We start from the raw sequence: 25,412 nt of genomic DNA, 5'->3' as shown, positions 1-25,412 counted from the left end.
ATCTTCTACCAGAAATGTAATTTCCTGAACAAAACTTTTGCACTTGGCGTCGACTGTGTATTAACCATTGATAGGACTGGTTTGCCTATCATAGTTAACTACACTCCTGGAAATTGAAATAAGAACACCGTGAATTCATTGTCCCAGGAAGGGGAAACTTTATTGACACATTCCTGGGGTCAGATACATCACATGATCACACTGACAGAACCACAGGCACATAAGACACAGGCAACAGAGCATGCACAATGTCGGCACTAGTACAGTGTATATCCACCTTTCGCAGCAATGCAGGCTGCTATTCTCCCATGGAGACGATCGTAGAGATGCTGGATGTAGTCCTGTGGAACGGCTTGCCATGCCATTTCCACCTGGCGCCTCAGTTGGACCAGCGTTCGTGCTGGACGTGCAGACCGCGTGAGACGACGCTTCATCCAGTCCCAAACATGCTCAATGGGGGACAGATCCGGAGATCTTGCTGGCCAGGGTAGTTGACTTACATCTTCTAGAGCACGTTGGGTGGCACGGGATACATGCGGACGTGCATTGTCCTGTTGGAACAGCAAGTTCCCTTGCCGGTCTAGGAATGGTAGAACGATGGGTTCGATGACGGTTTGGATGTACCGTGCACTATTCAGTGTCCCCTCGATGATCACCAGTGGTGTACGGCCAGTGTAGGAGATCGCTCCCCACACCATGATGCCGGGTGTTGGCCCTGTGTGCCTCGGTCGTATGCAGTCCTGATTGTGGCGCTCACCTGCACGGCGCCAAACACGCATACGACCATCATTGGCACCAAGGCAGAAGCAACTCTCATCGCTGAAGACGACACGTCTCCATTCGTCCCTCCATTCACGCCTGTCGCGACACCACTGGAGGCGGGCTGCACGATGTTGGGGCGTGAGCGGAAGACGGCCTAACGGTGTGCGGGACCGTAGTCCAGCTTCATGGAGACGGTTGCGAATGGTCCTCGCCGATACTCCAGGAGCAACAGTGTCCCTAATTTGCTGGGAAGTGGCGGTGCGGTCCCCTACGGCACTGCGTAGGATCCTACGGTCTTGGCGTGCATCCGTGCGTCGCTGCAGTCCGGTCCCAGGCCGACGGGCACGTGCACCTTCCGCCGACCACTGGCGACAACATCGATGTACTGTGGAGACCTCACGCCCCACGTGTTGAGCAATTCGGCGGTACGTCCACCCGGCCTCCCGCATGCCCACTATACGCCCTCGCTCAAAGTCCGTCAACTGCACATACGGTTCACGTCCACGCTGTCGCGGCATGCTACCAGTGTTAAAGACTGCGATGGAGCTCCGTATGCCACGGCAAACTGGCTGACACTGACGGCGGCGGTGCACAAATGCTGCGCAGCTAGCGCCATTCCACGGCCAACACCGCGGTTCCTGGTGTGTCCGCTGTGCCGTGCGTGTGATCATTGCTTGTACAGCCCTCTCGCAGTGTCCGGAGCAAGTATGGTGGGTCTGACACACCGGTGTCAATGTGTTCTTTTTTCCATTTCCAGGAGTGTAAGTGTTGAGCTGTTGGACATAAGGGAGGTGCACTAATTTTCAGATAAGTTTATGTATTGAGAAGTGAGGTGCCAGACCAGTGTCTACTTGCAGTCGTACCATTTAAGCACTGATGGGCACTGTGATACACAATTTATTGGGAATGAAACTGCTGGAAATGATCAAGTTTATGTCTATAGGCTGTTCTTGCTGTTGCAAAAATGAATCACAGAAGACTGACATGCTGAGTTAGACGGAAGCAGATGCTGCTCCAACTGTTTACCTGCTGCAGCATGTGCATGGGCTAGGGCCTGTTTACAAGCAGGCTGCAATGTATGTCTTTGTTCCTAATTACTGGCCTTCAGCATACGAGGCTTTGAAAGCCTGTGCGAAAGCTAGAACTTTTTCAAGTGATGAACCATCAAACTGTAAAGCTTGCTGTCTAGCTGCTTTATCCAGAGCAGACCTGATAATGGCATCCCTAGCCATTATGATGGCATATGATTCCTTATGTTTTGAAGTGACGAAATGACACTTTCAGCTAAGGCCGTGCAGTTCTGCCACCCACATCCTGTATGTCTGATTAGGGTGTTTATCACACTGATAAAATTATACCCTAGATACAATCACAAGCTCATGCCGCTGGTGGTACGTGGTTAGTAAACTGCACATTTCCTCAAACAACAACAGAATGTGTTCAGACAGTGGAGCCAGTTTACATAAAAGTCTATATCCAGAATGAGATTTTCACTCTGCAGCAGAGTGTGCACTGATATGAAACTTCCTGGGAGATTCAAACTGTGTGTCAGACCATGACTCGAACTCATGACATTTGCCTTTCACAGGCAAGTGCTCTACTATCTGAGCTACCCACGCATCACACCCCATCCTCACAGCTTTACTTCTGCCAGTACCTTGTCTCCTACCTTCCATACTTCACAGAAGCTCTCCTGCGAACCTTGCAGAACTAGAACTCCTGGAAGAAACGATATTGCAGAGACATGGCTTAGTCACAGCCTGGGGGATGTTTCCAGAATGAGATTTTCACTCTGCAGCGGAGTGTGCACTGATATGAAACTTCCTCGCAGATTAAAACTGCGTGCCGGACCGAGACTCCAAGGAGACAAGGTACTGGAAGAAGTAAAGCTGTGAGGAAGGGGCATGAGGCGTGCTTGGGTAGCTCAGACAGTAGAGCACTTGCCCATGAAAGGCAAAGGTCCCCAAGTTCGAATCTTGGTCCGGCACCCAGTTTTAAGCTGCCAGAAAGTTTCAAAAGTCTATATGTTTGTGGCAACAACAGAAGAGCTTTTTGAATGTTGGCATTCTTCACTTGTATTACTCCTAGTCCTCTGGTGATTCTCATATGGTGGGAATAGCGGCAGGTGGGCTGGTTATGGATGCTGCTGGCATTCCACAAGTGCTTACAAAACCCTTTCCAAAACAGAACTGTTTTCTTGCAGAATTTGTTGTATTTGTGTCTGGCTTTCCAACTGCCATTGCAGCAGGCTATGAAGTACAGTTTCCACTTCTGTCATCCATGATGGACTGAGAAAGGTGTGGGGGGGGGTGGGGGAGGGAGAGGGAGAGAGAGGGGGGTGAGAGGGGGAGAGAGAGAGAGAGAGAGAGAGAGAGAGAGAGAGGGAGAGGGAGAGGGAGAGGGAGAGGGAGAGGGAGAGGGAGGGAGGGAGAATACCAAGTTCCACAGTCACCACTTGGAAATAAAAAAATGACATGATCATAAGGCATTTTTGGCCGGGAGGCCCCTTTCGGAATCGGCCACCAAGTGCAAGCCTTATTTCAGTCGATGCCACATTGGGCAATTTGCATGTTGTTGTTGTTTTTGGGGAAGGAGACCAGACAGCGAGGTCATCGGTCTCATCGGATTAGGGAAGGAAGTCGGCCGTGGCCTTTCAGAGGAACCATCCTGGCATTTGCCTGGAGTGATTTAGGGAAATCACGGAAAACCTAAATCAGGATGGCCGGACGTGGGATTGAACCGCCGTCCTCCCGAATGCGAGTAACTTGCATGTCAATGATGAGGATGAAAACACAACACCCAGTCCATGAGCGGAGAAAATCTCCAACCTGCCCAGGAATCGAACCCGGGCCTGCTGCATGGGAGGCAAGTACATTACCACACAGCTAAGCAGATGGACACCAGTTGGACAGTAACCATTACAATCCATAATACAGTAGTAAATCCAAGGTAATTGTATTTCAGACTACAAGAACATGACTATTATGGTGCAGCTAGTGAAGTGAAGTATAGCGCTCGGGCTGTGGCCTAATTAAGCCACCATAGTTTAAATGGGCACCAATCAGCAAGCTGTGAGCATTGATGTGTGCATCTGTGTTGTGGACACCCTACAAGGAAGGGGTGCTGTTCCTACCAACCAATTCTGAAACAGACACCATGGCTAGCAGATGATCCTTGACGACGTAGCATGCTGAGATGGAAGGTGAAAATGGCGTGATACTGTTTCTGCGGCAACATGTTAATTGCGCACACTCCGAGAGGTGCCCAATGAACAGCTGTAGCCAATGCTGGAGAATTTCCCACCAGAGATGGAGAAGCCTAGTAACATGGTAAAACGTGGGAGTTACTGCACTCCTCGAAAAAAACTGAACAAGAAAGAAGGAGCTTGTGAAACATCACACAGTCACATAAGCTGAGTGCAGTGGATGTTTGTGCACAACATGCGGCAGAGTGGACCCCATATACGACAGTTCTGTACATTCACAGCACCGTGCACAGTGAAATGTGCATTGCATGTCCAAAGAATATTCCCTGGGCACGTCATCCATTGCCATGCATGCCAAAAAATGAAGGATAAAGGTGTGGCTTTCTAGCCTATCTTGGGACTTCATTTGGCCCACATACTGAATCTTGTAGGGATACCAGGGAGTACGACAATTCCCATGATACAGCTTGAGCACTGGCTGCAGAAAGTGAATCATGTGCTGCATAGTTGGCTATAGCTACAGCAACTTCGTCACCAACTGCCATGGGAATGGGCTGCCTCCCTCTCCATGCTGTACCACATAATTCATCTGCTTTTCCAAATTGCTTGATCACATCGTCTAGGCCATTTATGGACATGGGGCCTCTTCACAGCTGTCTCTGTTGGCAATATTCATTTATTTATTATCTTTTTTTTTTGCATATAGTCCCCCCCCACAAACCATGGACCTTGCCATTGGTGAGGAGGCTTGCGTGCCTCAACGATATAGATAGCCATACCGTAGGTGCAACCACAACGGAGGGGTATCTGTTGAGAGGCCAGACAAACGTGTGGTTCCTGAAGAGGGGCAGCAGCCTTTTCAGTAGTTGCAGTGCCAACAGTATGGATGATTGACTGATCTGGCCTTGAAAAAAAAACCAAATAGGCCTTGATGTTCTGGTACTGCGAACGGCTGAAAGCAAGGGGAAACTACAGCCGTCATTTTACCCGAGGGCATGAAGCTTTACTGTATGATTAAATGATGATAGCATCCTCTTGGGTAAAATATTCCGGAGGTAAAATAGTCCCCCATCCGGATCTCTGGGCGGGGACTACTCAAGAGGACGTTGTTATCAGAAGAAAGAAAACTGGCATTCTACGGATCGGAGTGTGGAATGTCAGATCCCTTAATCGGGCAGGTAGGCTAGAAAATTTAAAAAGGGAAATGGATAGGTTAAAGTTAGATATAGTGGGAATTAGTGAAGTTCGGTGGCAGGAGAAAAAAGACTTTTGGTCAGGTGAATACAGGGTTGTTGTTGTTGTGGTCTTCAGTCCTGAGACTGATTTGATGCAGCTCTCCATGCTACTCTATCCTGTGCAAGCTTGGTTATAAATACAAAATCAAATACGGGTAATGCATGAGTAGGTTTAATAACGAATAAAAAAAACAGGAGTGCGGGTAAGCTACTACAAACAGCATAGTGAACACATTATTGTGGCCAAGATAGACACCCGAGTCGAAACAAGGCCCCTGGAGTAGACAACATTCCATTAGAACTACTGACAGCCTTGGGAGAGCCAGTCCTGACAAAACTCAACCATCTGGTGAGCAAGATGTATGAGACAGGCGAAATACCCTCAGACTTCAAGAAGAATATAATAATTCCAATCCCAAAGAATGCAGGTGTTGACAGATGTGAAAATTACTGAACTATCAGTTTAATAAGTCACAGCTGCAAAATACTAACGCAAATTCTTTACAGACGAATGGAAAAACTGGTAGAAGCCGACCTCGGGGAAGATCAGTTTGGATTCCGTAGAAATCGTGAGGCAATACTGACCCTACGACTTATCTTAGAAGAAAGATTAAGGAAAGGCAAACCTACATTTGTAGCATTTGTAGACTTAGAGAAAGCTTTTGACAATGTTGACTGGAATAGTCTTTTTCAAATTCTGAAGGTGGCAGGGGTAAAATACAGGGAGCGAAAGGCTATTTACAATTTGTGCAGAAACCAGATGGCAGTTATAAGAGTTGAAGGACATGAAAAAGCACTGTTTGGGAAGGGAGTGAGACAGGGTTGTAGCCTCTCCCCGATGCTGTTCAACCTGTATATTGAGCAAGCAGTGAAGGAAACAAAAGAAAAGTTCAGAGTAGGTATTAAAATCCATGGAGAAGAAATAAAAACTTTGAGGTTCGCCGATGACATTGTAATTCTGTCAGAGACAGCACAGGACTTGGAAGAGCAGTTGAACGGAATGGACAGTGTCTTGAAAGGAGGGTATAAGACGAACATCAACAAAAGCAAATAGAGGATAATGGAATGTAGTCGAATTAAGTTGGGTGACGCTGAGGGAATTAGATTAGGAAATGAAACACTTAAAGCAGTAAAGGAGTTTTGCTATTTGGGGAACAAAACAACTGATGATGGTCGAAGTAGATAGGATATAAAATGTAGACTGGCAATGGCAAGTAAAGCATTTCTGAAGAAGAAAAATTTGTTAACATAAAGTATAGATTTAAGTGTCAGGAAGTCGTTTCTGAAAGTATTTGTATGGAGTGTAGCCATGTATGGAAGTGAAACATGGACGATAAATACACCCCTGGAAATGGAAAACAGAACACATTGACACCGGTGTGTCAGACCCACCATACTTGCTCCGGACACTGCGAGAGGGCTGTACAAGCAATGATCACACGCACGGCACAGCGGACACACCAGGAACCGCGGTGTTGGCCGTCGAATGGCGCTGGCTGCGCAGCATTTGTGCACCGCCGCCGTCAGTGTCAGCCAGTTTGCCGTGGCATACGGAGCTCCATCGCAGTCTTTAACACTGGTAGCATGCCGCGACAGCGTGGACGTGAACCGTATGTGCAGTTGACGGACTTTGAGCGAGGGCGTATAGTGGGCATGCGGGAGGCCGGGTGGACGTACCGCCGAATTGCTCAACACGTGGGGCGTGAGGTCTCCACAGTACATCGATGTTGTCGCCAGTGGTCGGCGGAAGGTGCACGTGCCCGTCGACCTGGGACCGGACCGCAGCGACGCACGGATGCACGTCAAGACCGTAGGATCCTACGCAGTGCCGTAGGGGACCGCACCGCCACTTCCCAGCAAATTAGGGACACTGTTGCTCCTGGGGTATCGGCGAGGACCATTCGCAACCGTCTCCATGAAGCTGGGCTACGGTCCCGCACACCGTTAGGCCGTCTTCCGCTCACGCCCCAACATCGTGCAGCCCGCCTCCAGTGGTGTTGCGACAGGCGTGAATGGAGGGACGAATGGAGACGTGTCGTCTTCAGCGATGAGAGTCGCTTCTGCCTTGGTGCCAATGATGGTCGTATGCGTGTTTGGCGCCGTGCAGGTGAGCGCCACAATCAGGACTGCATACGACCGAGGCACACACGGCCAACACCCGGCATCATGGTGTGGGGAGCGATCTCCTACACTGGCCGTACACCACTGGTGATCGTCGAGGGGACACTGAATAGTGCACGGTACATCCAAACCGTCATCGAACCCATCGTTCGACCATTCCTAGACCGGCAAGGGAACTTGCTGTTCCAACAGGACAATGCACGTCCGCATGTATCCCGTGCCACCCAACGTGCTCTAGAAGGTGTAAGTCAACTACCCTGGGCAGCAATATCTCCGGATCTGTCCCCCATTGAGCATGTTTGGGACTGGATGAAGCGTCGTCTCACGCGGTCTGCACGTCCAGCACGAACGCTGGTCCAACTGAGGCGCCAGGTGGAAATGGCATGGCAAGCCGTTCCACAGAACTACATCCAGCATCTCTACGATCGTCTCCATGGGAGAATAGCAGCCTGCATTGCTGCGAAAGATGGATATACACTGTACTAGTGCCGACATTGTGCATGCTCTGTTGCCTGTGTCTATGTGCCTGTGGTTCTGTCAGTGTAATCATGTGATGTATCTGACCCCAGGAATGTGTCAATAAAGTTTCCCCTTCCTGGGACAATGAATTCACGGTGTTCTTATTTCAATTTCCAGGAGTGTAGTTTAGACAAGAAGAGAATAGAATCTTTTCTAAATGTGGTGCTACAGAAGAATGCTGAAGATTAGATGGATAGATCACATAACTAATGAGGAAGTGTTGAATAGGATTGGGGAAAAGAGAAGTTTGTGGCACAACTTGACTAGAAAAAGGGATCAGTTGGTAGGACATGTTCTGAGGCATCAAAGGATCATCAATTTAGTATTGGAGGGCAGCTTGGAGGGTAAAAATCGTAGAGGGAGCCCAAGAGATGAATACACTAAGCAGATTCAGAAGGATGTAGGCTGCAGTAGGTACTGGGAGGTGAAGAGGCTTGCACAGGATAGAGTAGCATGGAGAGCTGCATCAAACCAGTCTCAGGACTGAAGACCACAACAACAACAACATATCATTTTGATACAATTTCTGCACAAACAGTAGGAATTTGCAATTCACATGCACAAGGAGCCACTTACGGGTGATGCATGTGGCAATATATTGTACAGTACTTCATAATGCAACATACAGTTGTTACATAGTATAGGTATTTGAATTTACAGCATGTTGTTACAAAAATAATATATATTACGATCACCTCAGAATAGGTACATCATATAGATAGAAGAGTTAGGCCTATGTTTAAGAATAGTTACATTTTAATATCAGTATTCATTCACTGAGTACAAACATTTGAGAGTTAAGAATAATTTTATTTCCCTTTTGAATACTTTACCTCTGTGGCATCTTATAGCACTTGGCAGTTTGTTAAACAATTTCTGGCCATTAATCCAAGGACTATGATCTGTTGTCTTTAGTTTAGTACTGTTTCTGAAGAAGCAATCTTTTTATCTTGCATTATGGGTATGCACATCACAGCACTTAGTTTCATTATTTTTATGGTCCACAAAGAATGTTATTAATTTGTACAGATACAAGGAATCTACTGTTAGATATTTATGTTGTACAAAGGTTTCCCTACATGAATCTCTGTCTTGTAGTCGATGCATGGTCCTGATTGCTCTTTTCTGCAGTGTTAGGATTCTATTCATGTGTCTATCAGTAGCACATCCCCATACCTCTATTCCATAATTAATACATGCAAATATTGTGCCATAATAAACAGTTTTTAATGTTTGTTCACAGACTATTTTTGATAGTTTGCTAATTAAGTACAGTGAACTGCTGATTTTATTGCATACAAAATTGATACGGTCTACCCATCTAAGATTTTCGTCTAGGTATATCCCCAAAAATTTACCTTTGTCAGTGTCTACTTCAGAGGTGCCTCTAAATCATTAATGTGGACCAGGAAAAGGAAAGGGCCCAATACGGAGGCCTGAGGTACACCTTGTTTTACTGTTTCATAGCTGGATTGGAAATGTTTGATCTGATCATTAATTTCATAACTCAGCTTTGTACACTGCTTATGATTGGTTAGATAAGTGATCAGTAGATGTATGGATGTGGCATTTATATTGTAAGTTTCCAGTTTCCTTAGTAGTAGCTCATGGTTCACTGAGTCAAATGCTTTAGTAAGGTCTAGAAATATCCCTGCTGTCTGCATTACCTCATCCAGGGCATCATACACCTTGTGGAGAAATTCGGTAATCGCCGTAATGGTACTGTGATGCTTCCTGAAGCCATGCTGTGTTCTCCTAGTAAATTATTCGTTGTGAAATAATCAATAAGTTGTGTCAACAAAAAATTTCAAATATTTTACCAATTAATATTAGTGATATGGGCCTGAAGTTTGATAGTTATTCTTTCGATCCTTTTTTATGCATAAGTTAATATATTTGGGAAATGTGTGCTCCCTGATACTACTGTTGATCATATGGGTAATTATTCCAACTAATTCCTTATTGCATTTTTAATTATAATACTATTCAGTCAGTCCCAGCCAGATGAGGTCCTATTCTTTAAGTTATTTATTATTTTTCCTATTTCCTCCACACTCATTTCCTTAAATTCAAAGGCAGTTGCCAGCCTAGGGGAAGGCTTTACCATCCGAGTCAGACTTGTGTGATTAACTGGATTCACAGCTGAAGATATAAAATATTCATGAAATATATTGCAGATTTTATCTGGATCATTAATATGGTTTCCTTCATGCTGGATTCTGTCAATTTGAGCATCTAACTTAGGGGTGGCTTTGCAGTATTTATTAATTACATTCCATGAAGTCTTCCCTATATTTGATGACTGAGCTATTTCCTTATCTAGGATCTGTTTTCTTAAATTTGAGAGCTGTTCCTGAAATTGTTTTTTAGCTTGATTGTACGTATCCTTAAATATTTGCAATTTAGTTGACTTATTTAGCACACTTAGATCCTCGATATTTTGCCTGAGTTTAATCATGTAAGCTGGAAGAGTCAGTTGGGTGTTATTTACATTTTGGTTGAGAGTTACTACTTTCTTAATTTCTTTCACTGGGCAGCAAAAATTAAGATATTGTAAAATAATATCTTAAAATTTGGCCCATTTGTATTCGGACCCTTTTTGCTGAAATGCTAGTTTACTTTTAAAAGCATTAATGTTTTTCTCTTTAAGCATTCTTTTATGTTCTATGACCTGAGTCCTTTCTTGGATGTTTGTGTGTTCATAGTCTACAAATTGATATTTGTGGTCTGAGTAGTGGAAGTCCACATTCCAGCATCTAATACTATCTTTTACCTCTTCACTTAGTATTATGTAATCTATACTACTAGAAGTAGACTGAGTTATTCTTGCATCTGAATTTACTGCATTAATAAGATTATAGGAGTTAAGGGTGTCTATTAGCCCGCTGTTATGATTATTGCAAGGTGTTGCCTCTATATTCAAGTCACCCAGTATTGCTACCTCGTTTGTGTCATAGTGTCCCACTATTCTACTAAAAATATCTATAAAAGGCCCTACCTCTGATTTTGGTGGACAATAAATCCCAATAATTTTCTGTTTCACTGTGCCATTTTCGCAACCTTTGATATGGAGTTCAACGCCTGTCACTTCAGCCAAGCCTTCATTATCATACAGATCTAGATAGTTTAATTTATTTACTTTGAGCTGCACTCTCACAAATACTGCTACACCTCCACTTTTATGATGCTGTATACAGTAGCTATTTCCTAGGAAATAGCCATTTAGTTTAAAGAAAATAATGTCCTCAGATTTCAGTTCATGCTCGGTTTCCCCTTTCTCTAACAGGGGTTGGAACAGAAACTAAATGACCAGCAGTGGCATAGGGTACCCTCTGCTACACACCAAATGATGGCCTGCAGAGCACACTATGTGATCAAAAGTATCGGGACGCATGGCTGAAAATTATTTATAAGTTCGTGGCATCTGCCATCGGTAATGCTGGAATTCAACATGGGTGTTGGCCCATCCTTAGCTTTGATGACAGCTTCGCTCTCACAGATATACGTTCAATCGGGTGCTGGAGGGTTTCTTGGGGAATGGCAGCCATTCTTCACAGAGTTCTGCACTAAGGAGAGGTATCAATGTTGGTCGGTGAGGCCTGGCACGAAGTCGGCGTTCCAAAACATCCCAAAGGAGTTCCGTTGGATTCAGGTCAGGACTCTGTGCACGCCAGTCCATTACAGGGATGTTATTGTCATGAAACCACTCTGCCACAGGCTATGCATTTTGAACAGGTGCTGGATCATGTTGAAAGATGCAATGGCCATCCCCGAATTGCTCTTCAACAGTGGGAAGCAAGAAGATGCTTAAAACATCAATGTAGGACTGTGATGTGATAGTGCCGCGCAAAATAACAAGGGGTGCAAGCCCCCTCCATGAAAAACATGACCACATCATAACACCACAGCCTCCGAATTTTACTGTTGGCACTACACACGCTGGCAGATGATGTTCACTGGGTATTCGCCATACCCACACCCTGCCATCGGATCGCCACATTGTGTACTGCGATTCGTCACTCCATCAAACATTATTTCACTGTTCAATTGTCCAATGTTTATGCTCCTTACACCAAGTGGGGCATCGTTTGTCATTTACCGGTGTGATGTGTAGCTTATGAGCAGCTGCTCAACCATGCAATCCCGCCTAACTGTCACAGTACTTGCAGAGGATCCTGATGGAGTTTGAAATTCATGTGTGATGGTCTGGACAGACGTCTGCCTATTACACGTAGCAACACTTCAACTGTCGGCATTCTCTGTCAGTCAACAGATGAGGTTGGCCTGTACACTTTTGTGCTGTACATGTCCCTTCACATTTCCACATCACTATCACACTGGAAACGGTGGAACTAGGGATGTTTAAGAGTGTGGAAATCTCATGTACAGACATATGACACCAGTGACACCTAATCACCTGACCATGTTCGAATTCTGTGAGTTCCGTGGAGTGCCCCATTCTGGTCTCTCGCAATGCCTAATGCCTACTGAGGTCGCTGATAATAGAGTACCAGGCAGTAGGTGGAAGCATAATGCACCTAATATGAAAAACGTATCTTTTTGATCACATAGTGTATGTATCTAGATGTGGAGATTTGAGGTGTGGCAACAGCTGCAAGACTCTCATGACAAGAAGAACAGAATATCTAATGTCTTCGCAGTTTCCAAGCCTTTAAGTGGATTCCCTGTCAAGAGGTAGGCAACCCACCTTTCCTTGTATCTTGCACGAAGAAAATAACCTTAACTGGAACTTCTGGGTATTTCCGAGCTTTTGGCCCTCTGTAGTATTAGTACTTCCTTGTTGCAATGATAGTTTGCAGCTTGGTCTTCAATGTGATCCAATTCCACAATCTGGATTCGTTCAAATTATTCTTTTTGCCAGCTCCTCTACAAAACATATTCTTCAGATGTGAGTTTGAAATTTGTTTCCTAACTGCACCAAATTAAGAAGTTTGTTTATTTTTGCTATGTTACCCCTTATAGGAGAAGGGTAAATTTGGCTCTTTTGTCAGAGAAAAACTGTGCTTGTCTTATTGTCCAAAATAATATAACTTTGACTACAATAATAGCCTCTATCTAAATCAAACATCAACAATCAAAGACAGTTACACTGTTACCTCATATATAATAATTGATTTCCAAACACTAGTGATACTGTTGCTCAGTTTTGAACTAAGGAACGAGCACTACACCGTAAGTTTCTGTAATGTGAAAATATACGCTCAGGTAAGCCTCATGCTAACTTTTTGTGACCAAATTTTGGGAAGAGTGCACAGCAACAAGCAGATAAGACATGTGTTTCGACAGGTTGTACCTAGACAACAGTAGGAAGAAAAATGCACAAACGACTAGCATGCATCCCATCTGTCAGCAATGCCTCCAAAAAGCCAACAGAATCTTGGACCAACACAATGTCAAATGAGTAATCCCATTCCCCAGGCAAGAACTTGACACTACTATGTACAGTAAAGGATGATTAGGGCCTTCAGAAACCGGAGGTCTACCACAACCTCTGCCAATGCAGCAGACCAATAAATCAGCTGTTGTCAATCATAGTAGAGACGGTAGCAATGCTACAGATTACAACAAAACAAAACCAAGATACTTAGGCAATATTTCTCCTTCTGGGATTGTATGATTAAAGAGGCTATTGATATTAGTGTCCAAAATGGTCTAATTCAAAGACAGTGGTCTGTAACCGAGTTTTTTATTAAACCCTGCTCTGAGTCGAGAAAAAGCAAAGTGTTCCGATACACCAGGTGGTCACAATGCGAAGGCTGCGGTTCACAGTGGGCATTGCTACTTCCCACTGCAGTGGCTGCATGGACAGCAAGAGCAGTAGTTCATCTACATCTACATCTACATCTACATCTACATCTACATTTATACTTCGCAAGCCACCCAACGGTGTGTGGCGGAGGGCACTTTACGTGCCACTGTCATTACCTCCCTTTCCTGTTCCAGTCGCGTATGGTTCGCAGGAAGAACGACTGTCTGAAAGCCTCCGTGCGCGCTCTAATCTCTCTAATTTTACATTTGTGATCTCCTCGGGAGGTATAAGTAGGGGGAAGCAATATATTTGATACCTCATCCAGAAACGCACCCTCTCGAAACCTGGACAGCAAGCTACACCGCAATGCAGAGCGCCTCTCTTGCAGAGTCTGCCACTTGAGTTTGTTAAACATCTCCGTAACGCTATCGTGGTTACCAAATAACCCTGTGACGAAACGCGCCGCTCTTCTTTGGATCTTCTCTATCTCCTCCGTCAACCCGATCTGGTACGAATCCCACACTGATGAGCAATACTCAAGTATAGGTCGAAGGAGTGTTTTGTAAGCCACCTCCTTTGTTGATGGACTACATTTTCTAAGGACTCTCCCAATGAATCTCAACCTGGTACCCGCCTTACCAACAATTAATTTTATATGATCGTTCCACTTCAAATCGTTCCGCACGCATCCTCCCAGATATTTTACAGAAGTAACTGCTACCAGTGTTTGTTCCGCTATCATATAATCATACAATAAAGGAACCTTCTTTCTATTTATTCGCAATACATTACATTTGTCTATGTTAAGGGTCAGTTGCCACTCCCTGCACCAAGTGCCTATCCGCTGCAGATCTTCCTGCATTTCGCTACAATTATCTAATGCTGCAACTTCTCTGTATACTACAGCATCATCCGCGAAAAGCCGCATGGGACTTCCGACACTATCTACTAGGTCATTTATATATATTGTGAAAAGCAATGGTCCCATAACACTCCCCTGTGGCACGCCAGAGGTTACTTTAACGTCTGTAGACGTCTCTCCATTGATAACAACATGCTGTGTTCTGTTTGCTAAAAACTCTTCAATCCAGCCACACAGCTGGTCTGATATTCCATAGGCTCTTACTTTGTTTATCAGGCGACAGTGTGGAACGGTATCGAACGCATTCCGGAAGTCAAGAAAAATAGCATCTACCTGGGAGCCTGTATCCAATATTTTCTGGCTCTCGTGAACAAATAAAGCGAGTTGGGTCTCACACGATCGCTGTTTCCGGAATCCATGTTGATTCCTACAGAGTAGATTCTGGGTTTCCAAAAACGACATGATACTCGAGCAAAAAACATGTTCTAAAATTCTACAACAGATCGAAGTCAGAGATATAGGACTATAGTTTTGCGCATCTGCTCGACAACCCTTCTTGAAGACTGGGACTACCTGTGCTCTTTTCCAATCATTTGGAACCTTCCGTTCCTCTAGAGACTTGCGGTACACGGCTGTAAGAAGGGGGGCAAGTTCTTTCGCGTACTCTGTGTAGAATCGAATTGGTATCCCATCAGGTCCAGTGGACTTTCCTCTGTTGAGTGATTCCAGTTGCTTTTCTATTCCTTGGACACTTATTTCGATGTCAGCCATTTTTTCGTTTGTGCGAGGATTTAGAGAAGGAACTGCAGTGCGGTCTTCCTCTGTGAAACAGCTTTGGAAAAAGGTGTTTAGTATTTCAGCTTTACGGGTGTCATCCTCTGTTTCAATGCCATCATCATCCCGGAGTGTCTGGATATGCTGTTTCGAGCCACTTACTGATTTAACGTAAGACCAGAACTTCCTAGGATTTTCTGTCAAGTCGGTACATAGAATTTTACTTTCGAATTCACTGAACGCTTCACGCATAGCCCTCCTTACGCTAACTTTGACATCGTTTAGCTTCTGTTTGTCTGAGAGGTTTTGGCTGCATTTAAACTTAGAGTGAAGCTCTCTTTGCTTTCGCAGTAGTTTCCTAACTTTGTTGTTGTACCACGGTAGGTTTTTCCCGTCCCTCACAGTTTTACTCGGCACGTACCTGTCTAAAACGCATTTTACGATTGCCTTGAACCTTATCCATAAACACTCAACATTGTCAGTGTCGGAACAGAAATTTTCGTTTTGATCTGTCAGGTAGTCTGAAATCTGCCTTCTATTACTCTTGCTAAACAGATAAACCTTCCTCCCTTTTTTTATATTCCTACTAACTTCCATATTGAGGGATGCTGCAACGGCCTTATGATCACTGATTCCCTGTTCTGTACATACAGAGTCGAAAAGTTTGGGTCTGTTTGTTATCAGTAGGTACAAGATGTTATCTCCATGAGTCAGTTCTCTGATTGATTGCTCGAGGTAATTTTCGGATAGGGCACTCAGTATAATGTCACTCGATGCTCTGTCCCTACCACCCGTCCTAAACATCTGAGTGTCCCAGTCTATATCTGGTAAATTGAAATCTCCACCTAAGACTATAACATGTTGAGAAAATTTATGTGAAATGTATTCCACATTTTCTCTCAGTTGTTCTGCCACTAATGCTGCTGAGTCGGGAGGTCGGTAAAAGGAGCCAATTATTAACCTAGCTCGGTTGTTGAGTGTAGCCTCCACCCATAATAATTCACAGGAACTATCCACTTCTATTTCACTACAGGATAAACTACTACTAACAGCAACGAACACTCCACCACCGGTTGCATGCAATCTATCCTTTCTAAACACCGTCTGTACCTTTGTAAAAATTTCGGCAGAATTTCTCTCTGGCTTCAACCAGCTTTCTGTACCTATAACGATTTCGGCTTTGGTGCTTTCTATCAGCGCTTGAAGTTCCGGTACTTTACCAATGCAGCTTCGACAGTTCACAATTACAATACCGATTGCTGCTTGGTCCCCGCATGTCATGACTTTGCCCTACACCCGTTGAGGCTGTTGCCCTTTCTGTACTTGCCCAAGGCCACCTAACCTAAAAAACCGCCCAGCCCACGCCACACAACCCCTGCTACCCGTGTAGCCGCTTGTTGCGTGTAGTGGACTCCTGACCTATCCAGCGGAACCCGAAACCCCACCACCCTATGGTGCAAGTCGAGGAATCTGCAGCCCACACGGTCGCAGAACCGTCTCAGCCTCCGATTCAGACCCTCCACTCAGCTCTGTACCAAACGTCCGTAGTCAGTCCTGTCGACGATGCTGCAGATGGTGAGCTCTGCTTTCATCCCGCTAGCGAGACTGGCAGTCTTCACCAAATCAGATAGTCGCCGGAAGCCAGAGAGGATTTCCTCGGATCCATAGCGACACACATCATTGGTGCCGACATGAGCGACCACCTGCAGATGGGTGCACCCCGTACCCTTCATGGCATCCGGAAGGACCCTTTCCACATCTGGAATGACTCCCCCCGGTATGCACACGGAGTGCACATTGGTTTTCTTCCCCTCTCTTGCTGCCATATCCCTAAGGGGCCCCATTACGCGCCTGACGTTGGAGCTCCCAACTACGAGTAAGCCCACCCTCTGCGACCGCCCAGATCTTGCAGACTGTGGGGCAACCTCTAGAACAGGACAAGCAGCCATGTCAGGCCGAAGATCAGTATCAGCCTGAGACAGAGCCTGAAACTGGTTCGTCAAACAAACTGGAGAGGCCTTCCGTTCAGCCCTCCGGAATGTCTTTCGCCCCCTGCCACACCTTGAGACGACCTCCCACTCTACCACAGGTGAGGGATCAGCCTCAATGCGGGCAGTATCCCGGGCAACCACAGTCGTAGTCCGATCGGGGGATGCGTGGGACGAGCTGGCCGTCCCCGACAAACCCCCATCCGGAACCCCACAGTGATGCCCATTGGCAACAGCCTCAAGCTGTGTGACCGAAGCCAACACTGCCTGAAGCTGGGAGCGAAGGGATGCCAACTCAGCCAGCATCCGAACACAGCAGTTGCAGTCCCTATCCATGCTAAAAACTGTTGTGCAAAGAACGTCTGAACTAATCTACAGAGAGCGCAAACAAATCGACACAAAATTTAAACGGTTATTACAATACAAGATTGCCTAGTAAATGCAGTAATGCTGCTACTTGCGCACTGCTGACACACTGCTCGGCGGCGGAAGGAGACTACGCGAATTTACACTATTCAGGTACTAAAACGCGATGCTACAACTCTCAAATACTATAATACGCCAGAAATTTATGAATTAGACAATGCAAGTACCAAAAACATGCAAAGAAATTAAGAATTAAACTATGTAACAAATAAGTGAGCTAGGAGTATACGACTTGCTGCTGCAGCTGCTTATCCAACGGCGGCAGGGAGCACACTGTAGTTGTGGAAGAGATAACAGCCAACATACACAGGACACCAAACTGAGCAGAACACCAGTCAGGAACTACTTGAAGATGGTAACAACTCTGTTTACTGAAATATTGTAGAGAATAACCGAGAATACTGAATACTACAAGCTAGAAATATGACAGGAAAACACAGGTCACACATCAGATGTTAATAAACTCAAAACTGCAGTTCAGCAAGGAAAATCCTCCATTTTTCCTGAGTTAATTGGAGAGAACAACAGTGTACGAGGAGATTATGTATACTGAATTGTTTGAATTATCTGTGATCTCCCTTTTTGAAGAGCTGTCTCACATTACACATCTCGCAAGTTGAGTGGCAAAAGCTATTTATTTCTTTAAGTTGTTTATATTCCATGATTAACTTGAATTATAACCTCAAGAAAAAAATGCAATTTGTGATAGTCGTACTTACTTTATCACTTTGTATGTCAAAACACAATTTTGTGCCTTTTATGAAGCAAAAGCACTGTATTTGGATTTCAGTATTCTTTTAAAACTTTAAACTTATCTGGTTGTGGATCAAGATATACCTCGTGTAGCTTTAACAAAATTGAAACGTCGTATGGGACCCGCCACCTTCACCTTAGCCATCTGTAATCCTAATCAGTATTCCGAATCAAAAATGAGACAACCAGATGAGAATTTTAAAAAGGATAGATTATGAAAGTTGTAAATAATACAGGAGACCTTAATAAAGAATAAGTAATTTTATAACAAAATGTGTTTTTCTTATCACGTTTCCCTCACTAATACTGTGCAGTGGGTTTGTAACTTTAATCATTAAAGTTACTGATTAATCACTTACTTCTGAACAATATTTTGTATTTGGTTTTATGTTGTCTTTTCTTCAAATGTAGGGGATGAGGAGCTCCCCTTCCCTTTTACTACTGAGCCCAAATTACACACACCTTATTTTTCACCTAGTGGACCTAAACTAGGGTGCTCAGAAAAGAAAAAAAATCAAACTTGAAAAATAAGAGCCACCCTGATCCCCCATCCTTTCGTTTCAAACCTGCTCTCCAATCTTCCCAGTTTTTCCTTAACTTACACCACCCATTCCTTATGTGCGTCTTTCCAGTTTTCTCTTCAATTTTTCTGATACTTCTTACACACAGTTTGCACAGATTAAACTCAACTCATGCATCTCAATCTTCAACTGAATCACTAGTTTTGTCCAGATTTGAAGGCCTATGTTCTTCATGGTACCCCAGAAATGTTGAGACAGATAATAATGCACAGTTCTGATACTAATTTCTTAAGGATATGACTCCAATGTTGTAACTACACAATTAGCTATGTGACTCCTCCTGTTCTGCTTGTACTGAAAACAGTCTAGCATCTAGTTACTTTCTTCACTTACACACATTTTATTTTACTCAATAAAATGTGTCTTCAGACTTGATCAAAAATGTATGAATTGATGACATTCTATGTCTCGTTACTTTTAATATTATTTTACAAATGTATTAAAGGTAATGAAATCTATTAACATACTCACAGCATGATTAATGACATCAACGGAATGTCCCGAGAAACCTGTATCTCTTTCAGCAAGATGTAGGTCATCACGTAACCTGTCCAATTCTTGAACAAGCTGACAAACAGTAGCGCCAGTCCTAAATTTTCCCAGCAGCAGAAATGCTACTGCATTGGTAGACATGACTGCTGTGGAACAACTGGCATCTATAAAGTAAGAACAAATTTTAAAAAGTGTAGTTATTAAACAATAAATAAGATGACAGTCCAGAACATCGTAAATCTATGAACAAATAATTGCTTGCTTGTTAAAATATGTCCAGTAGTTGGGCTTATATTGGGGAAAGAGCAATAAGTGCAAATATAATTAAACTCCAACTTAAAAAGCTAATGCTTGCTTCTCTTTAATTGTATCCTACTAATATAACTGGCGGGAATGGTTCTGTCTACCTACAGCACCTAATCATGTCTTCCTATCAGAGAAATTTTAATGAAATCTGGAAGTTTAAAATAAGTCTACCTGTACGACAAGCTGCGACGGGACCAGTACTGTTGTTGGACTAGTAGCTTGGAAAGACCAGACTAACATATATTTCCTGAAATGGGGCAGCAAGTTATTCGTTAGTTAGATGGATGACTGCCCGGATGATTGACTGATCTGGCCTTGTAACATTAGACAATGTGGCCTCCTTATTTTGGTACAGCAGAACGGGTGACAGCAAGGAGAAACTACAGCTGTTTTATTTTGCAAAAATAGACAGCCCAAGTGCATCGTTTAACAATTATAAATCCTCCTTGGTAAAATATTCCAGAGATAAAATTGCCCCCTTTTAGATCTCTGGACAGAAACTACTTGGATGGGATGCTGTCACAGGAAAAACAAATCTGGTGTACTACTGATCAGAGTGTGGAATGTTAGAGGCCTCAACCATGTTGGTAAGTTAGATAGAAACAGACAGATTACAATTAGATGTTGTGGGAATTAATGGAGTGCAGCGGCAGGATGAACAACATTTCTGGTTGGGCATGTACAGGGTTAAAGATGCAAAATTAAACATGTCTATGTCTATCAATGAACAAGTAAATAGGAATGTATAAGATCTACCAAAATTAGCCATATTGGCAGCTGAAAATAGAGAGGAGGAGCCACTGTCACAAATAATTATATGTGTCAGAAGTACGTCTACTTTTAGGTTACATACCTCATTCTGATAGCCAGCTTTAAAAGAGATCCAGTAAAATGAAATGTCATAGACAATATAGTTTTCATAAGTTTGACACGATGCATCAGACTGTTTACAGGACTAAAATGCTAAGTTAATGATGATCTAGAATGTCAAAAGAAAGTCGATGTCCGAGCACAATGAATCCTTACATTAAACATTGAGGACTATAAATTGGTACCCTATTTTTGTAATGGTAATAAGGAGAAAGGAGTAGTTGTCATGTATCTTAAAAACAACATCCAGTCCAAATCTATTGAGACAAGTCATTTTTGTCATTTCTGCTTGGATCAAGAACTGGGAGCCTTTATTTGTGAATACTGTACTGGAAAAGTCATTTACTATTATTACAGTATATAGATCTCCATATGCAGGTTTTCAAACATTTTCGAAGAAATTTGAGTAACTGATTCACCACTTAGCAAACAAAAGAAAGAAAATGATAACTATTGTGAAGCCATCATGCAACTGTATTGTGAATTTGTACTGAGAATGTTATGCAACCAGTTGTCAAATGTGTGGCATTTTTACCACAACATGTTTCGGTAACACATTAATTCATTATCAAATGCTATAAAACAAGGTAACCAATTGATAAATCACAATACTACACATACTGAGAACCATAAGGAAATACTTATATCAACCTGTAGCGTAACATACCTTAAAGCTTCTATGCCATTAGGCACTGTTTTGTTCTCTCAAGGCACAATTGTAAATGAAAAACAGCCGGCACAACTATAAACTTTCCTGCAACACATATGTCACAGTCCCCCAGATATTCTACGAGAAGTTTTGTTTGACAATGCATGTTTGATGCTGGATTTTCTTTTAATGATGCCTAAAGACACAGAAGCTTTAAGGTATGTTATGCTACAAGATAATATAAATATTTCTAGATGGTTATCAGTATGTTTAGTATTACAATTTATGGATTAGTTTTCCAGCTTTGTAGCATTTGATGGTTGGATAACACAAGGTCGAAACATGTTGAGATAAAAATATTACCGTATTTACTCGAATCTAAGCCGCACTTTTTTTCCGGTTTTTGTAATCCAAAAAACCGCCTGCGGCTTAGAATCGAGTGCAAAGTAAATGGAAGTTCTGAAAAATGTTGGTAGGTGCCGCCAGAACTAACTTCTGCCAGCGAATATATGTAGCGCTACACTGGCATACTTCGCAGGCACAAAGATAAATACTGGCGCCAAAACCTCTGCGTCAGTAAATAAATTTTTTTTAAAAAAAGGTGTAAGACGAGCATTTTTCTCCGCCCCGAGTTTCGACCACTGCATTTTCATACATTATCCAACGAAGTAAATACAAATTCCGTGTTGTTCATGTTCGAATGTAGCAGCATTTCAATGCAGTACGAAAATCCGACTGGTAAGACTATTTGGGATGTTTGTCAATATGGCCAACTCTACGTTCGGAATTTTTTCCTACCTGTGAGAAGAGATGGTTGCTAATAGGAACTTTTATGAATTGCGAATCACATGCAGTATTTTCTTCAACATAAGAATAATACGGATATAAACATTTTGCCATGTATTCTTGTTTGCTGCTATCTCATTTAAATCCTGTCTACCTAATAACCTATGAAACTAGTGTGAGACAGCAGCAAATGCGGAAGAATATACATATCATGTCATGTTTATATTTGTATTATTCTGATGCCTAATAGTGATACAATCAGAAATGAAGCACGGCAATTGACTAGATTTTTAAATCTAAGATGACTAATTTCTGTGCAGAATGTAATGTACAAAAGAGGCGTCTGCAAAGATTTTCAAACGGAGAAAAATTTTAGCTAAACTGTCATTCAGAACTTCTATCATACGCAGTCTATTATTTGGTTCTTGTTGACCATTATCAAAGAAAGCAGCAGTATAATTAACAACAAATAGCAGTCTCTTGCCATTGTTTTGCTAATGAGACAATTCCTTTCTTTTTTTTATTGTAAGCGGCGGTGGCGCGCACGTAAGCAAGCCATGCCGTGAGCGGCGACAGGTCGTAAACACTTACTATCGGAATGCGACAAACAATACATGGCACAGTACAATAATGCATTTTCAGCCTAGAGTGGCGTAAACAACTATAACAAAGAGAACGGCGCTTATCAGATCAAAGAAAAATAAGCAACCCATTCAAACCAGACGAAGCACGCCTGACGCATAGCAATGGCTACCTGGTAAAGCTTAACTGCTAAGCTTACGACTCGAACCAAACTACTGTAGCTGTATCGTCATTTATCCTACCTAAATTGTGTCTCATATTACAATAGACCAACTTTGTTTCGATTTGGAGGTGCGGCCTAAAACTTTTCTCTCCCCTTGAATTTCGAGTCTCAAATTTCAGGTGCGGCTTAGATTCGGGAATTTTTTTTTTCCTTGATTTCGAGTCTCATTTTTCTGGTGCGTCTTAGATTCAAGTGCGGCTTAGATTCGAGTAAATACGGTACTCATTTGACAACTGGTGGCATAAGATTCTCAGTACCAGTTCATAACAAAGCTATACGATGGCTTCACAACAGATAATCTGGAACATACTATGCCAGGCGCATGCTGTGTATATGTGTAAACAAGGCTGCTCAAGAGTGGAGCATCTACAAGATATGAAAATTATTACTTCCGACAAGGAAAAATGTGAGGACGAACCCAGTCACCATGGTCTTTGTTTAAAATTATGAAAATGAAGTACATGAGGTAAATGAGAAGAAACTTTAAATTAAGATTTAAAGAGCATAATAATAAAAACGAAGGTTCATCGGCAGTGACTAAGCACCTCAAGAATGAGCAACATTTGTTGGGTAACATCACAGACAGCATGAAGGTATTGCACTTTGAGAGTAAAATACAGTTGTCAAATTTAGAAAAAAAGAGGATTTTTTTCTGTAAGAAAGGAATGCATCGGCATGTTAAATGATAAGACAGAAGTGCACATAGCATTTCTGGCTCCATTTAACTGATGCCCTCCTTGGGAAGCAACCACCAACTTATTCAGATAAGATATTTTTTTCTGTAAGAAAGGAATGCATCAGCATGTTAAATGATAAGACAGAAGTGCACATAGCATTTCTGGCTCCAGTTAACTGATGCCCTCCTTGGGAAGCAACCACCAACTTATTCGGATAAGTGGCATTAGGTTTTTTTTTTTTATTGGGTTTTAGAATTTACTAGGATGCAACATATAATGTTCACAGATTTTATGATAGATAGTAGCATCACTGCGGGCTGTGACGTAGTGTTGCTGGAATGTACTATCTTTAGCATGTGAAAGTGCCTGGCCTTAGTTTAAAATTATGCCTTAAGAGTATAAAACACCAATATGAGATGTTCTAGGAAAAGTTTTATGTCTGAAAATCCATGTTTGCTTCTGGATTTTATTTTTGACAGTGCGTAATGGCATGGAAGTTTTGAGGTATGTTGTACTACAAGATGATACATATATTTCTATATGATTGTCAGTACACATTGTACTACAATTTACTGATTGGTTTTATTGTTTTATAACACTTGATAATGGGAAATGTAGTCTCTAAAGACAGTGCGGTAAAAATATCACACAGCTGACAACTGTAGCGTAACGTTCTCAGTTCCAAAGCAAATGATAGTATTTGGCAATTTTAATATCAGTATTTTGAAAGATTTAAATGTATATAAAAGAAATTATTTGGAAATGTTATTCAATGCTTATCTAAGTTCCGTTGTTAATTTTCCCACATGAAAAATACAGACAAACAGTACACTAATAGACAACACTTTATCAATAGGCAAACACTTAATCAACGACAACGGCATCTCTGATCATGACACCTTTTAACAGCTGAATTTCCAAGAAAATAATATAGCATGGCAGCAATAAGACATTAACAACAGCCTTCAATTACAAAATGAAGCCAAATATCATACCTACAAGGAACTGGAAATTATATGAAATGGTTGGGGCAAATACAGAAATAGGACTGATTTCATATCTCAAAGAATACTGTATCTTAAGGAAAGTATTTAAATAAAAAGCTGCATAATGTCTGAAATAGTAATAATAATTCTGATATTAAGATTAAAGTTGGAAGTTATCAGGGATTAAATACAGGGCGTAAAATGTTTTGTACAGAAACCAGACGTCAGTTACAAGAGATAAGAGGGATTTTGAATCCAATATAATAACTTCTTCATGCTGACTACGTAGCTTAGGCTTCACTTTACTTCTGCCTCACCCCCATACTACAATGTCATCAATGGTGTCAAACACATCAGATGATGGATCTTTTCTTTTGGCTACATTTTCAAACTCACCCATCATTTTGATCAACAAGGAAAGTACAATAGTTCACTACCTTTCATACACAATTATCCCTGAATGAAAGTATATGTACACCAAAATAAAAACATTTAATTAACATTCAAATCAGAGAGAGAGAGAGAGAGAGAGAGAGAGAGAGAGAGACAGAGAGAGAGAGAGAGAGAGAAGAGAACCATACTCCAGTAGGTATATAAGAACACAGGCATATTCGAATGCAATGTTGCACCAAAATTTCATAAGAATCAGTTAAGATCATTTGGAGATTAAAAATTTTGAACACATGTACAATTACATCTTTATTTATATATGTGAAAGTGTTCTTTTGTACAAGATCGTAAACCTCCAAAGGTTTTCACCATTTGTTTTGAAACTCTGACAGAACATTGCATTCGAATAGGTGCTTGTTTTTATAGCCTATGTGACCCCCTGAGTTCAAGGACAT

The 25,412-nt window shown here is 42.5% G+C and overlaps 1 protein-coding gene across 5 annotated transcripts in view; it reads right to left on the bottom strand.

The window, feature by feature from the left end:
- The window catches only part of LOC126474925 (glycerol-3-phosphate acyltransferase 1, mitochondrial), a 427,627-nt gene that overhangs the window by 61,795 nt on the left and 340,420 nt on the right, over positions 1-25,412 (bottom strand). For all 5 annotated transcript variants that reach the window (XM_050102436.1, XM_050102437.1, XM_050102435.1 and 2 more), the window contains one exon: positions 19,468-19,652. In XM_050102436.1, coding sequence (XP_049958393.1) covers positions 19,468-19,652 — 185 coding nt within the window. The remainder of the gene's footprint in view (positions 1-19,467; positions 19,653-25,412) is intronic.

The sequence above is a fragment of the Schistocerca serialis genome, chromosome 4 (assembly GCF_023864345.2).
Source record: "Schistocerca serialis cubense isolate TAMUIC-IGC-003099 chromosome 4, iqSchSeri2.2, whole genome shotgun sequence".
Classification (NCBI taxonomy): Eukaryota; Metazoa; Arthropoda; class Insecta; order Orthoptera; family Acrididae; genus Schistocerca; species Schistocerca serialis.
Note: the sequence above shows the minus strand (reverse complement) of the source record. Positions and strands in the feature narration are given on the sequence as shown.